Source organism: Triticum urartu, chromosome 6A, assembly GCF_056163025.1.
Source record: "Triticum urartu cultivar PI428250 chromosome 6A, HENAU_Tu73, whole genome shotgun sequence".
In the NCBI taxonomy this organism is placed as follows: Eukaryota; Viridiplantae; Streptophyta; class Magnoliopsida; order Poales; family Poaceae; genus Triticum; species Triticum urartu.
Window position 1 is genome coordinate 345,335,545 of NC_141878.1, and position 16,324 is coordinate 345,351,868.

The following is a 16,324-nucleotide window of genomic DNA, read 5'->3' on the forward strand; positions in this document are numbered from 1 at the left end:
CTTTTGTTAAGTGCTTTGAGTAGCTTCACTCCATGCCTTGCTTTGCCATGTTAAGTTCCTGTAGCATGTAGTTTTCATGCTCTAAAGTGTGCTTCCTGATGATAAATCCCAGACTTGTGTTAATTTCACTAAGTCTGAAACCTGTCATCATTTGCACTTTTGCCATGCTTGTTTGAACCTGTTAATGGATGAATTAGTCGTAGCTCAGTGTTCATCTTTTGTCAAGCATCTTGAGTGGATCCCTGCCATGTATTTTGTTGCCATGTTTGATTGCTGTAGCATATTTATCTTGTTGCATTTAGTTGGTCACTTGCTGATTATCGCAAACCGGTGCCATATTTGTTTTGCTTGCCATTTCCAAACCGTGCATCCGATTCCGGTGATCTTTATATCGATTTGAACCGAAATCACCTCAACTTTACATTGGCACTCTTGGTTTTCCAAGTTGAGGCCAGGTTCAATCATTCCTTTGCAAATCATGCACATGCATCGCATACCGCATTCCGCATATCTTACCATGTTCATGTGTTGGTTGTTTACTATGTTATGTGCTTCTTTCCGGTGTTGCTTCTTCGGGTTGGTTCCGGTAATGTCGCGTTTGTGAGGACCTGTTCGACTACGTCCGTTTGTCTTCTTCATGGACTCGTTCTTCTTCCTTGCGGGATTTCAGGCAAGATGACCATACCCTCGAAATCACTTCTATCTTTGCTTGCTAGTGGCTCGCTCTTTTGCTATGCCTATGCTACGATACCTACCACTTGCTTATCATGCCTCCTATATCATTGAGCCAAGCCTCTAACCCACCTTGTCCTAGCAAACCGTTGTTTGGCTATGTTACCGCTTTGCTCAGCCCCTCTTATAGCGTTGTTAGTTGCAGGTGAAGATTGGAGCTTGTTCCATGTTGGAACATGGTTATTTTGTTGGGATATCACAATATCTCTTATTTAATTAATGCATCTATATACTTGGTAAAGGGTGGAAGGCTCGGCCTTATGCCTGGTGTTTTGTTCCACTCTTGCCGCCCTAGTTTCCGTCATATCGGTGTTATGTTCCCGGATTTTGCGTTCCTTACGCGGTTGGGTTATTATGGAAACCCCTTGACAGTTCGCCTTGAATAAAACTCATCCAGCAAGGCCCAACCTTGGTTTTACCATTCGCCACCTAGCCTTTTTCCCTTGGGAGTCGCGCATCCCGAGGGTCATCTTTATTTTAACCCCCCCGGGGCCAGTGCTTGTCTAAGTGTTGGTCCGAACTAGAGTCCTTTGCAGCGCCACCTCAGGGAAACTTGAGGGCTGGTTTTAGTTGTATGGAGCGCTCATCCGGTGTTGCCCTGAGAACGAGATATGTGCAGCTCCTATCAGGATGTCGGTGCATCGGGCGGTCTTGCTGGTCTTGTTTTACCTGTCGAAATGTCTTGTAACCGGGATTCCGAGCCTGATCGGGTCTTCCCGCTAGAAGGAATATCCTTCGTTGACCGTGAGAGCTTGTGATGGGCTAAGTTGGGACACCCCTGCAGGGTTTTGAACTTTCGAAAGCCGTGCCCGCGGTTATGGGCAGATGGGAATTTGTTAATGTCCGGTTGTAGAAAACCTGAAGTTGACCTTAATTAAAATACATCAACCGCGTGTGTTACCGCGATGGTCTCTTTCTAGCGGAGTCCAGGAAGTGAACACGTTGTTGGAGTTTTGTTTGACGTAGGTTGTTCTAGGATCACTTCTTGATCATAGTTTCTCGACCGTGCTTTGCCTTCTCTTCTCGCTCTCATTTGCGTACGTTAGCCACCATATATGCTAGTCGCTTGCTGCAGCTCCACATCATACCTTTACCTTACCCATAAGCTTAAATAGTCTTGATCGCGAGGGTGTGAGATTGTTGAGCCCTTGTGACTCATAGATACTTCCAAAACCAGTTTGCAGGTGGCCCAACCAAGCTGAAGGAGGAGCTCGATGGAGATCTTGCCCTTTGTGTTGTTTCGTTCTAGTTGATCGGTAGTGGAGCCCAGTTGGGGTCGATCGGGGATCTGTGTAGCATTTGGGGTAGTCTTCTTTTATTTTGGGTTCCGTAGTCGGATCTTGATTGTATCTGGTTGATGTAATGCTTTATTCATGTAATTGTGTGAAGTGGCGATTGTAAGCCAACTATGTATCTCTTTCCATGATGTATTACATGGGTTGTGTGAAGATTACCTCACTTGTGGCATTGCTTTCAATGCGGTTATGCCTCTAAGTCGTGCTTCGACACGTGGGAGATATAGCCGCATCGAGGGCGTTACATATCCCTCCGTGATGGAGGAGACCATCCACTTGACTCCCGCTCCGGACATGGTTGGAGAAGGTTGAGATGGAAGTGAGGACTTGGGCGCTAGAGCTCGAGTGTGCGGGAGCAGATGAGCAGAGGAGGAAGAAGGCGTGGATAGAAAGGTGAATCATTATCCCTTTATATGGGCGGACAAAACTAAGCGTCCCCACTTGCCTGGTAAAACTCGCTTATCCCCAAGCGCCGCAATTGATGGCGCGGTTGGGTTACCCACGCCCGTATTGATGAGAATCCCGTAATAAGGGGACACGATCTCTGCTTTGACAAGATGTGTCGAAAAACTGCCTCGCGTTATGTGCGGGGCTGGTTAAAAGAAACGGTTCGAATGATCACTGGGCCATGACGTAACGTCATGTTGCCAAAACAAGCTAGTGGATTAGATATGCAAAAACATTATTCTCTCTATGGTGAAATGTGGAACTTATTTTGCAGGGTCGGACACTATCCTCGTATTCAAATTCTTCTGTGATGTATTTGGAGAAGGAACCTGCCTTGCAATGCCGAAGACAACTGCGCGCCGGACTCATCGTCATTGAAGCCTGGTTCAGGGGCTACTGTGGGAGTCCTGGATTAGGGGGTCTCCGGACAGCCGGACTATCTCCATTGCCCGGACTGTTAGACTATGAAGATACAAGATCGAAGACTTCGTCTCGTGTCCAGATGGGACTCTACTTGGTGTGGAAGGCAAGCTAGGCAATACGTATATGGATATATCCTCCTTTGTAACTGACTTTGTGTAACCCTAACCCTCTCCGGTGTCTATATAAACCGAAGGGTTTTAGTCCGTAGGACAGCAATCACAACATACAATCATACCATAGGCTAGCTTCTAGGGTTTAGCCTCTCTGATCTCGTGGTAGATCTACTCTTGTAACACCCATATCATCAATATCAATCAAGCAGGACGTAGGGTTTTACCTCCATCAAGAGGGCCCGAACCTGGGTAAAACTTCGTGTCCCTTGCCTCCTGTTACCATCCGGCCTAGACGCACAGTTCGGGACCCCCTATGCGAGATCCGCCGGTTTTGACACCGACACTCCTTTTTGGCCCATTAGGCCCAACTACCCCCATAGCCTTCCAGAAACCCTTTCGGTAATCCAATAATTATCCGGTGCATTCCGAAACTCTTCTGGAGACCAAATACTATATATATATATATCAATCTTTACCTCCAGACCATTCCGGAGCTCCTCATCATGTCTGTGAACTCATCTGGGACTCCGAACAACATTCGTTCACCAACATACATAACTCATATAGTACTATATCGTCAACGAATGTTAAGTGTGCGAACCCTATGGGTTCGAGGATGATGTAGACATGACCGAGACGCTTCTCCAGTCAATAACCAATAGCGGGACCTGGATGCCATATTGGTTCCTACATATTCTACGAAGATCTTTATTGGTCGAACCTTTATGGTAACATACGTAATTCTCTTTGTTTGTCGGTATGTTACTTGCCCGAGATTCGATCATCGGTATCTCCATACCTGGTTCAATCTCGTTACCAGCAAGTCTCTTTACTCGTTCCGTAATACATCATCTTGTAACTAACTCCTTGGTCACTTTGCTTGCAAGCTTCTTGTGATGTTGTATTACCGAGAGGGCCCGGAGATACCTCTCCATTATACGGAGCGACAAATCCCAATATCGATTCACGCCAACTCAACAAACATCTTTGAAGATACTTGTAGAGCACCTTTATGATCACCCAGTTACGAAGTGACGTTTGGTAGCACACAAGGTATTCCTCCGATATCCGAGAGTTGCATGATCTCATGGTCGAAGGAATATGTATTTGATATTAAGAAAGCAGGAGCAATAAACTGAATGATCATATGCTAAGCTAACATATGGGTCTTGCCCATCACATCATTCTCCTAAGGATGTGATCCCATTATCAAATGACAACTCGTGTCTATGATTATGAAACCTTAACCTTCTTTTGATCAACGAGCTAGTCTAGTGAAGGCTTACTAGGGACCTGGTATTTGCTTATGTATTCACACATGTATTTAAGTTTCCAATTAATACAATTATAGCATGAATAATAAACCTTCATCATGATTAAGGAAATATAATAATAATCATTCTATTATTGCCTCTAGGGCGTATTTCCAACAACGATTCCCTATACTTGTGGGCCATCAGACACGCAAGCACCCGACTTGCCTGAGCAACCCACTCGGGCAAAGGGGCCCTACGTGCAAACTGGCACTGGTGGCGCCACGCACATCCCGACTAGCGTGAGCGAACCAGCCGGGGTGGGACGACATGAAGGCACCCGACTCGAGCGAGCGGACCACCCCATAGAGTGCCCTCTCGCACGAGCCGACGCACGCGAGCGTGCACGACCCCGCTGGCACGAGTGACGCACCCACACGGGGTGTACACCCCAACAGGCAGGTCTACCTGGCCCGTCGCGCACGAAGCACCGCGAGAAAGAGGCCATCGCACACGCGCCCAACGCCGCCCAATGATGGTGGCCCCGGGCACGCAACCGTGGGCCACTCGTCAGGGACCATCGAGGCGGGTCGCCCGGGCACACGTGGTCTTGGCATATCGGACAGCGCGGAAAGGCCCCTGTTGGACGCCACCTGAGAATGGACGGCGCGAAGGGCACTGTCACCCTCAAAGGCCCCCAGGAGGGTGGGGGGGGGGGTACTCCAACATCCTTTCTAGGAGTAATATTTAAGAAAAAGAGTGCTTTCTTAGTAAAAGATTTTTTTTGAACGATAAGCTACATTATCGAATTTGGCCCAGTAGAAAGGAAGGTCCGCTAGTTTTGCCCTCTGTGGCCCAGTCTACTCTCAAAATCACTAATTAAGGAGTACTCGCTGCAAAGATCACTCCGATTCCCCCTGTTTGCGACAAGTAGCGCACATGCAACGCGTCACTTGTCGCAACCTGAGAGTTTTCCCCTTTTTGTAGATCCGTTTATTCAAAACATTTTATCTCTTAAACTGTGCGTCCAAATCTCGAACCACTTTCACCGTTGGATTCCTCGTGTCGAGATCTTCAAAACTAGATCCCATGTTGATAGGTTTTGACGAACTTTTTTCCACGAGAAAAACTGGACAAAAAACCGAATGAAAAAACCAAACCGGGAGCACGGGTTTTTTCCATTTCCGAAAAAGGCACGTCCGTGCCTCTCATAAAATCACAACCGTGCCTCTCGCGGAAGCAAAATCGTGACTCTCGCGGAAAAAAAGAAGAGAAAACACTTTTTTTTTCGTTTCCAAGGAGGCACGGCCGTGACTCTCGTGGAAGCACAACCGTGCCTTTTGCGGAAGCAAAACCATGACTCTCGTGAAAGAAAAAACAGAAAACGTGTTTTTTTCCTTCCCGAGAGGCACGGCCGTGACTCTCACGAATGCATAACCATGCCTCTCGCGGAAGCAAAACCGTGACTCTTACGAAAAAAAACAAAAAACACGTTTTTTTTCTGTTTCCAAGAGGCACGGCCGTGACCCTCGCGAAAGCACACCCGTGACTCTCGCGAAAGAAAAAAAACAGAAAACACGTTTTTTTTTCATTTTCGAGAGGCACGGCCATGACTCTCGCGAAAGCAAAACCATGCTCCTCGCGGAAGCAAAGCCGTGACTATCGCGAAAAAAAAGAAAACACGTTTTTTCGCGCAAAATATATTTTTTTAAATTTTTTTAATTGAAAAACTAAGGAAGACCGATGAAAAATCAAAACGTCGAAAATACCCAGGAAAAAATTATTTAAAAAGCCGAAAATGCGTGTGAAAAAAATCGAAGGGATCGCATAAAACACGACACGTGGCGAATGGCTGAGAGCACGCCAAGTGACGTTAATTGTTGCGAGGCTTTCAAAGAAGCGCTTGTTAACTAGTTGCTCTCATCTACTCTCAACCCCACACAGTGTTTCTGCAATGGGCTGGGCGGGCCATAGACCTGGGCACCAAAGTCAACTAGAGTCCATTCCGTTTCCGTTAAGAACAAGGTCAAATCTTAGATGCACATCAAAGGCCTTCCTGTTGAAGAAAGCAAAGCATCGGCTAACAGAAACAGGCTACATCTGCGCGCTTGGTTGCGAGGGCGTCCAAAAAACCTGGATGGCTAAACCGGCGCGATCGCCGACGGCGGAGGCCCTGCCGGCCGCGGAGAAGTCCCGCTCCGCGGTCGGGTCGGGGCTCCGGTCCCTCGCCAGCGCCGCCTCTGGATTTCTGGATCGGTGGTCAGTCGTCGGGACGGGCGTCTCCAGGCTCGAGAAAACTCTCGGCGACCAGTTCCCCGAGGGTGAGCACTACTTCGGCCTGGAGAATTTTGGCAATACCTGCTACTGCAACAGCGTGCTGCAGGTAACCCAATCCCCTCTACTACGTCGTTTTGACCGGCCCGTGGTGTTAGCTGCATGTTCCGTGCCAATCTGGTGGTATTCGCATTCTATTTTGATTAGGTCGTTCCTTTCGAAACTGTTAGGGTATCGTTGATTGTTTGCGGCAGGCACAGTTCAAGGGACTAGCTAGTGAATTTTGTGTATTTGGCATTGTCATTGATAGATATGGTTAGGTAATTGTGCCTCTCCTCAGGTGATGTGATGGTGGATGATAGGGCTGGAATTCAACTCAAGTTGAGCCACGGCTCAACTCATTAGAGTCTGTTAAGATAACGAGTTAGCTTGGCTTGACTCGTTAGCATAACGAGCTCAGATTCAAACTCGGCTCGACTCGTGTAACTTGCGAGCCAGTACGTTTAATTTGTTAAGCTCGCCCTGCAGTGGCGGAGCTTGAAACAAAAAACTGGGCGGGCTGGGCAGGCTAATCTGAAGGGAATTGCTCTTGAGCTGGCCATCACTTCATGCATAGTGTGAGTGTTTTGCTCTTAGGCTGGGCGGGCCATGGCCACCTTTTGCCCTCACGTAGCTCCGCCACTGTCGCCCTGCCCACATGAGTCTCAGTGTCTGGGCCCTGCCGCTATGATCAGTCTCCGGATTGAGGTGGACGTGATGGCCGCAATGGTCGGGCTCTTGGCTCCGCTAGCTCATCCTCCGGCCGGCCACGGTGACCTTGGCGGGCTTTCCTCTGGTTGGTGGCCTTGGAGGCACCACCGGTTGGCGGCGCCGTCACCAGCCGCCCTTCTTGCTGTCTGATGCCAACTGGTTTGCTACTCCTGTACCCCTGTTTTCTTTTTGTAGACGAGCAGTGGGCATTTGCTTAGACATGGTGAGCTAGTTAAGCGGCTACTAAAACCTGATACAAAAATATAATTCACTGAATCAACTATGACTTGTACTCTTCGCTCCATATGCTTCAATATTAGTTATTCCTTAATTTTAACTGTTCCAAGCAGGTTTACCTTTAGAGTTGCAATGTCGGTATTCCTACTCCCATATAATAAAATTCCAAATCCAGGAACCCTGGCACTTTTATTGTGCTCTTGCATTATATGCCCCCCACCCCCCTGGTTTGTTTGAAATATGCAAGAATTAGCAAACATTTACAGCAGGGTGATATGCCCTTAGTCCTCTTATCCATGTTCAAGAGTGCATGATGAATGACTAGTCTAATGGATCCTGTGAAACAAATCAGACAACATATCTGTTTGGCATTACTGATTGTGGATTATTGATATTCTCAAATCCATTAAAATGAAGAAAATGAGTCCGGCAATAGCACTGGTTCTGTTTAATGTTTCGTCGCAGTTAACAGGGAAGGGGGTTGTTTCCATATAATTGAAGGGAAGTGTTATTCCTGACACAAAGCAACGGTTAACATCCCTGTGTTGCCTATTTGTTAGCATAGATGTATTATTGTGGGCCTTTTGCCTAGTACTGTTGATAGCATTCACTGTTTTCTGATCAGGATCATCTTATACAAATGAAAAATATTATCCGTTTTCAATTATTTGTTATCCATGTTCAGTTTTGGTTCCTGTTGTCATTTGTTATTTTAATAAATTATTGGTTCTTTACCCAGACCATCCGTTCATGCTTGCTACAAGTACTGTGCAGTTATCGGTGTGTCATGTACTATATTAAATATGTCCAAATTATACTTTTATTTCAGGCACTTTATTATTGTATTCCGTTTCGGGAGCAGTTGCTGGAATATTATGCAAATTACAGGAATCCAGGAGATGCTGAGGAAAATTTGTTGACCTGCTTGGCAGATCTTTTTGCGCAGGTGAAAATACAAATACTGTTATTAGCTGATATACTGCTACATTTGATAGGTTGTTGCTCTAAAAAATCAATTAGGGTACCCACTCTATCACTAACTAGTCAGTGCACACATGGATTCCATGTCATCATAAAATTTAAAGATGGTAATCTTGAAGATTATTGGTTTTACTAAAAATATATGCTTACCAATAGATTGATTTTTTTCTCATACACGGTTCAAATCACTGTGTCGTCAAGTCATGAAGGGAATGGGAGTCAGTTTTTTTAGTTTTTTTTGGTGATTCTTAGAGGAGATTATGGTAAGTAATTAGAATTCTGATAGAAATTAATGGATAGCAGAACCAACTTAATGACTGAGCTATTTGATTCCATTAATCAGAGGGTTATAAACTGTGGTTTGACAGAAAGTAGGGCAGAGGTAGCAAAAACTGAAGAATCCATTCATGCTTTTTGTATCTGTGGTGTAAAGATAGCAGGTCCTCCAACAAATCAAGTAATCAATCATTCGTAGTTTTGACCATCAGTATGTCGAAACTAAAAATAATCTAGATGTTCACATGAACTGGGATCCACAAATTTTTGAAATATACTTTGATAATCTATATTTTTTGGTGATTGATAAGTTATGATGATTTTGTTCAAAAGAATAAAGTGGTAGCAGCAATTCATTCTAGATTTTTTTTCGGAAACACTAACGCCCACACATGTGGCAACATTGCAACTCGCCCACACGCCTGGATCACCGTACAGTTAAGTTTGCACGAATCTTGACACACCGAGGCAGTTTTCGTGTGCCACGTAGGACAAGGCCGGTGTGTGGGCGTTGGAGAGGTCGCCCACACGCCTCACAGCACGTGGTTGCCAGCTGCGCTGTGTGGGCGAACTAGTTTCTGCCCACACAGCCACCACCTAGTCCACGCGCGTGTGGGCAAACTGCTTTTCGCCCACACGACAGTCGTACGTTGTTGGATGGCAACTGCAGTTGCGCGTACTGGCAACTAGGTAAACACACATGGCAATTATGATTCGTTTGCTAGACGACAACTGCAGTTGCGCGTACGTGGCAATCAGGTAAACATACATGGGAACTGTGATTAACCACACGTGGCAACTAGGTAAACACACACGACAACTATTGTTTGACCATATGTGGCAAGTAGTTAATCACACACAACAACTATGGTTTGATTACACATTTACACGTGGCAACTACCATAAATTAGACATGGCAACTATAGTTAACCAAAACAGAGAGAGTTGCCATGCTTTTACAACCATATTTGCCATCCCGGATAACTACATCTACCATCCCGGATGGCAACTAAATCGTCATCCCGCGGGTACCTATTTTAGCTGCGCCAGGACGTGTGGGCATATTTTGCTTCGTGCCACACGCGCAGGGTGGGGATGGGTAGTACTTGTTGGGCGTGTGGCACGAAGTAGCTGCGCCCACACGTGTGGGCAATTCTACTGTTCGCCCACACACAGCCCGTGTGGGCTGCCCCCTGCTCATGCCACACACGGTGTGTGGGCGAATACCTATTATGCCACACATGTGGTGGATATCGGCGTCCATTTTTTTCTTACAAAAAAGTCAATTATGACATATTATAACAAGTGAGAGAAGCAGGCAGCAGTTAAAGTGATACTTTTGAGACCGTGTCAGTATCTAAAACGTCCTATATTGAGTGATGGAGGAGTACTAAGAGCACTAATAAGTACTTCCTCTGTCCCGTAATATAAGAGTGTTTTTGACACTACACTAGTGTCAAAAATGCTCTTATATTATGGGGCGGAGGGAGTAATAAAATTACATTGTTTCTTGACAATCCGGACTGAAATTTTTCCTCACTATATGGCAGTTTTTTGTGTGCTCGCGCATGTATGTGTTTGATTTGGGGAAGAGTACTTGAACCTGAGAAAACTATATTATACTCCCTCCGTTCCTAAATATTTGTCTTTCTAGAGATTTCAAATGGTTACCACATACGAATGTATATAGACATATTTTAGAGTGTAGATTCACTCATTTTGCTTCGTATGTAGTCATTTGTTGAAACCTCTAGAAAGACAAATATTTAGGAACAGAGGGAGTAGAATATAAATAGTGGTTTCTCATTATTTACACTTTCAGGGCAGTGATTGGACACATTATAGTCATAGATACTAGATAGTACCGTAGTTAATTTGGTTTGTCTCAGCTGTCAGTTTTGCATGGTGCTTGCTGAAAATTTTAATAATTTTTTCGTATAACTGTCTTAACTCGTAAAAATATGACTTCTTAGATTAACTCACCTGCAACCAAGGTAAGACAGCAGACATGTTATTAGTTTCTAGTAGCTAATGACTCTCCATATTTATGATTTCATGAGCATGATGTTATTTGGTTTGCACATGTTACCTGAAACTTCTGCACATTTTTGTTCGTCTAGTAACAACGGTTACTCATAACTTGCAGATAAGCCTATCGAAGAAAAAGACTGGTGTTATTTCTCCAAAACGTTTTGTCCATAGAGTGAGGAAACAGAATGAATTGTTTCGTAGTAATATGCACCAGGTAACTTGCAGATAGCTTACAAAGCTTATTAATGCTCAGGTATTTATTTATTTGGTAACTAGATTAGCTGCGCGCTACCCGTCATTCACATGATCATTCACCAGGCAAACCAGTACGTAGACCGTGGAATACATTTTTGTATACAAAGGAGATGAAAACCAAAGCTTGACTAATGTATGCATATATAAACACTGACTAAGCAATTATCTTTTCATGAATATGCAAAGCTTGCGTATCTTTTCATTGATAGAAGGAATTAGAATGAATACAGATAATAGAAGGAATTAGAATGAGTACAAATAAGGGTACAACACATGGCACAAATGCAAGGAAGCGTGAGCATGGTGCCCGGAGTAGAGGACAAGGGATGCTCGGCCTGAACAGAGGAAACTACACAGCTGGACTCACTAAGCCCCGAACAAGGGAGGCAGGCCGAACTAGCAAGACGTCCAACATCACCAAAACCAACTCAGGGGACACTGTGAGCGAGCAAGATAGCGCCTTCAAGAAGGAGAACGACGCCACACCGCTGCCGCCATCCGGTCCATAGAACCGGACATAGGTTTCCCCTGAGCTCGAAAAGGGGCGTAGATGAAAGCCGTGGCAGCGCCTCCAAGAAGGAAAACGACACCCGCGAGCGTCGCTGCCAGCATTGGCAAGCCGAGCAGAGACTTCTCCTTGGCCTGATTCTGTGCAATCCCATAGCCTCCGGATGCAGAATCTGAGATGAGGAAGCTGCTGTAGGCCGGAGCCGCCATGTCTGGAGGGGGGTTGGCCGCCGGAAGGTGGCACCTGGCACCACCAAACACGACAAGGGATCTGGCATCAAGCGAGGCGTGGAGGTGTACAGGGTCGGTGGTGCGGCGAGGTTGAGAGAATCGGCGCAGGGGAAGTGACGACGACCAGCGACGCCGGCAAGCTAGGACTGCAGAGTGTAGATCCGAGTTGCATAGCCGTCAGGACGTTGACGAGCTGTGTGAGCTGGAAGGAGCAGGGCTACCGAATCGCCGGGGCTAGAGCTGCACCGGCAGAGGACACCGACAAGCCACGAACACTGGAGAACGCAGGTCTAGAGGCCGCCAGGGCTGGAGCAGTGCCAGCAAGGGTCCACTGCGAGGCGCCACACAAACACCACGATGTAAGATTTGGTTAAGAAGCGTTCCTACTCTCCCTTGGGAGACCCGTGTGCGTTTGTTTATTGATGGCAACACAGCCTTGCCGTAGCGTACAAGATAGATACAGGAGGGAAGAGATAGATGTAGTTTAAGATTACATGTAGTCATAGTTCAAAAAAGCGCTAGGCGTAAATTGTGCGTTTTGCCACCGCCTTGCGCTTTACTGACCAAAGTGTATGCTTATGCGCAATTATGCGCAGATTAAGCATAGTTACGCGCAATGCGTTTTGCCAACGCCTGGAGCCTAGGCGTGCTTAAGCGCTCGCTTAGGCGCGCCTTTTTAAACTATGCATGTAGTGCACAACTCAAATTCTTAACACACGACACAGGCCGGCGCGCCGCCAAAGGCACCCGCCGCCGGGGAATCGACCACGTTGCCTCAACAACTGCCACGCCGGAGCCTCCACCGCAGATTGAGGGAGGTGGGCGCCGCTGGAGACGAGGGCCACCGCACGAGGCAGGCCCGCGACCGTCCGCAGCTCCTGGGTCCACATTCCTGCCAGCCGCAACGCCAGCAGCAAGGCCTACATATGAACCTACAAAAGCACCTACATATGAAGGAAATACATTTATATATGTATATATATACTTACAAAAGGTAATGTATATACAGATAACAATAAGAGAATACAATACAAATCAGACAATTATCAGATCACCTTGTTTATTTGCAACCAAATCATTATGATAGTCAATGTGGCATAATCTGGAAATAATATAACTTACTCCCTCCGGTCCGAATTAATTGATGCAACCTCTATACAATGTATATATATACTGGGAAGGGTAAGCTATAAGATAAGAGATCATATGGCACCGTCACATTTATAGATTTCACATTAGCATAGGCCAGTGTTATAGTGATGGTACTCCCTCCATTTCAAAATAATTGAAGTTCTAGGATTGTCCTAAGTCAAACTTTTTGACCCAGCCAGCTGCAGCAATCGCAGCACCAAAAGTGAAGCTTTTAGTGCATCAAAAATATAAAAGATTTGCCTGCAAGTCACCAAAACAGCTTGTCTACTTGTGCATGTTGTGAGAAGCAACCGAGAGGGAGGGAGGGAGGGAGGGCACAACAAGAATAACACGACGATCAGAGAGTAATCTGGTCAATATAAAAGAGTTGCAATGTAAGTCGAGGAACACGAGCAACATGAAAAGATGAAGTGCTAAGAGTGGCATGACTAGCGATAGGAAGAGAAGTACCATATGCGGCAAGAACATGAATACAATAATCTAGAACTCTAATGGATGACAGAGCGGAAGAATCGGGAGTCATATGGAAAGATGCTCCCGAATCAACAATCCACGGGGATGTACCTAAGGATTGGCTCGATGTGGCCATTGGAGGATGCGTGGTATGGAGAATCCGGAGAATTTGATTGAAGACCGAAAATGAGATGTAATTGACCGTCAGGAAACACTAAGCTCCAATACAATGTGAGGAAATACGTAACTTGTATTTCCATGAGGCCGTATGCCGATATATATGCACGTACATGTGTGTTAAATATGCAGAAAACCCCTTATACGAATATGCGATGACTATATTACATGGCTAAGTATATATAACTCTTAACATTAGGGATATAAAAGAGTAATTGTTCCATAAGTAACTCCTCTTTGCTCTCTGTAGGATGCCCATGAATTTTTGAATTTTTTGTTGAATGAGATTGTCGATATTCTGGAAAAAGAGTTTAGTACCGTGAAGGATTCTCCTGAAAGCACATCCCCTGGAGGGGTGGCAAATGGTGAAGTTTATCATTTAGCCAATGAAGTTCGAAGGGAGCCGCTGGTTACATGGGTCCACAAGAATTTTCAGGTGACTAGTCGCTAAAATGCAAGAATGCGTTTCTTCCAAGAATTTTGTGCTTATAATCACCATTTTCATTTGCAGGGTATTTTGACCAATGAAACAAAGTGCCTGATGTGTGAGACTGTCACCGCAAAGGATGAGACATTTTTAGATTTGAGCATAGACATTGAACAGAATAGTTCACTAACAAGCTGCCTGAAGAGTTTCTTTTCCACCGAGATTTTAAATGCCGAGGACAAGTTTTTCTGTGACAACTGCTGCAGGTAACAATGTTCTATGTCATTGTCATTTTGATCCTTAATGTTCTGTCTCTCAGAGCAACAATAGAGGCTTTACGCATCAAATTGCTAACAAGAGTTTAAATCGTTATGGCGCTACTTATGGAATGGATCAACTTACCAAATTAAATCTTAGCTATATGTAAATACGTTCAAAACAACTACTCCCTCTGTTCCTTAATATAAGTCTTTTTAGATATTTCAAATGGACTACAACATACGGATGTATGTAGACATATTTTAGAGTGTAAATTCACTCAATTTGCTCCGTATGTAGTCACTTGTTGGAATCTCTAGAAAGACTTACATTTGGGAATGGAGGGACTATTCTTAAAGAGGAGCTTGTAGATCCATTTTCTCAAAAAAAAAAAACTTGACGTTGCTGCTGTCTTGCACTCAGATTGCGGGCAAGGTTAACAGTCTCAATTTGTTATGTTTTCTGCAAGTTTTTGTTTTTTGTTCCTCGTACATATTGCATAATCGTTTGTATGTATATAATCTACTCCCTCCGTCCCAAAATTCTTGTCTTAGATTTGTCTAGATACGGAACGGAGGGAGTATATATTTAGTTATTAAAATGATTGCTCAGTGCCTCAGATGTCTGTTTGTTCAGTATGTTCTGCTCAATAGGTTGTCAACCTGGTCCTCCCTAGACAGAGAAGTGCGTCGAGAACTACCATAAGTGAAAAGACCGTTTGTGCTGCTTTATTTCCTTTTAACACTGAAATTGTGGTGCACTGTGCAGTTTGCAAGAAGCACAGAAGAGAATGAAGATAAAAAAGGCGCCACAAATATTGGTGATCCACTTAAAGCGCTTCAAGTTCATTGAACAGCTGAGTCAGCACAAGAAACTGTCATACCGAGTGGTATACCCCATGGAGCTGAAGCTGAGCAGTGCCTCTGATGATGTGGATTGCGAATACTCACTCTTTGCTGTGGTAGTCCACGTTGGGAACGCTGCCAACCACGGACATTATGTAAGCCAGATTAAAAGCGGCGACCACTGGCTGTCATTTGACGATGACAGTGTTGACAAAATTCAGGAGTCAACCCTGCAAACGTTCTATGGTTCTTCTCGCGAATATTCTGGCAACAGCGATCATGGCTACATCTTGTTCTATGAGAGCGTTGCAAAGAGCTAGGAATTTTCCAGGATTAGTGCTAGCGCTGAAAATAATAATTACAGTGTGCAGGATGGGAACCTGATACCTTTTGGTTTCAAAATTTCCTCAGTTTATTTACTGCACTGCAATAGAATATAGAGTAATTCGATAAGTGAAAGTTCGACTAAAGTTTTTCTTGTAACAGAGACCAAACGGGTATTCAGATTCGGACAGAACTTGTATGGCGATTTGGCTCCTGAGCCCAGATGCTCCGGCAATCTGGACCGCCGTGCTTTGTCTAGGATGCAAAAAAGGCCATATTCAATGCTCACCTTAGAAAGCAGCCCTAAATAGGTCAACGGCCCAAAAAACCGTTTCTTTTGGGGTGCATTTTATATCTAAAATCGTGGCTCCAATAGTTCTCCCATATGCAAATTTGCTCCAACAGTTGTCCCATATGCAAATTTATGTAGTCACATTTTGAGGCAGCCTAGAAAACAGACCATTGTGCTGCAAAAGTACATCACGTACGGTTACAGCAAAATCAAAACCGCATTCACGTGTGTTCGGAACATTGCGCGGCCGCGCACCCGCAGTCCTTTTCCTTCCTGCGCTGCCACCGAGTCCCTCGTTTTCCTTCGCCCCTCCGTCTGCCACTATGGCCGCTCCCCTACGCAGCTGTGTGCCGCCACATGCCCTCCAGTGACTCCGTTGCCACCAAATCCGCCACCGCTGCACCTCCCTGTCGTCGGATCCACCTTTCGCCGTCCCACGGCCTCGTGTGAATCGATCACTAGCGCCGCTGCCGACCACGGCGTTTGGCTGTGGCAGTCCGCCCGCTACGCCACCGAGCATTGGCTTGGAACGTTTGACCCGACGAAGCTCGCCGCTCGCGATTTTGCATAATGTGTTGGAGGCTAAGTCGA

The 16,324-nt window shown here is 45.5% G+C and overlaps 1 protein-coding gene across 1 annotated transcript; it reads left to right on the forward strand.

Annotated features, from left to right (window-relative positions):
• Nucleotides 1-6,267: 6,267 nt before the first annotated feature.
• On the forward strand, nt 6,268-15,644 carry LOC125512788 (ubiquitin carboxyl-terminal hydrolase 4). The gene is made up of 6 exons (XM_048677869.2): nt 6,268-6,646; nt 8,354-8,470; nt 10,928-11,026; nt 13,838-14,023; nt 14,099-14,280; nt 15,041-15,644. The coding sequence occupies exons 1-6, from the start codon at nt 6,401-6,403 to the stop codon at nt 15,435-15,437; spliced, it is 1,227 nt and encodes a 408-aa protein (XP_048533826.1). The 5' UTR covers nt 6,268-6,400; the 3' UTR covers nt 15,438-15,644.
• The last annotated feature ends 680 nt before the right edge of the window (nt 15,645-16,324 follow it).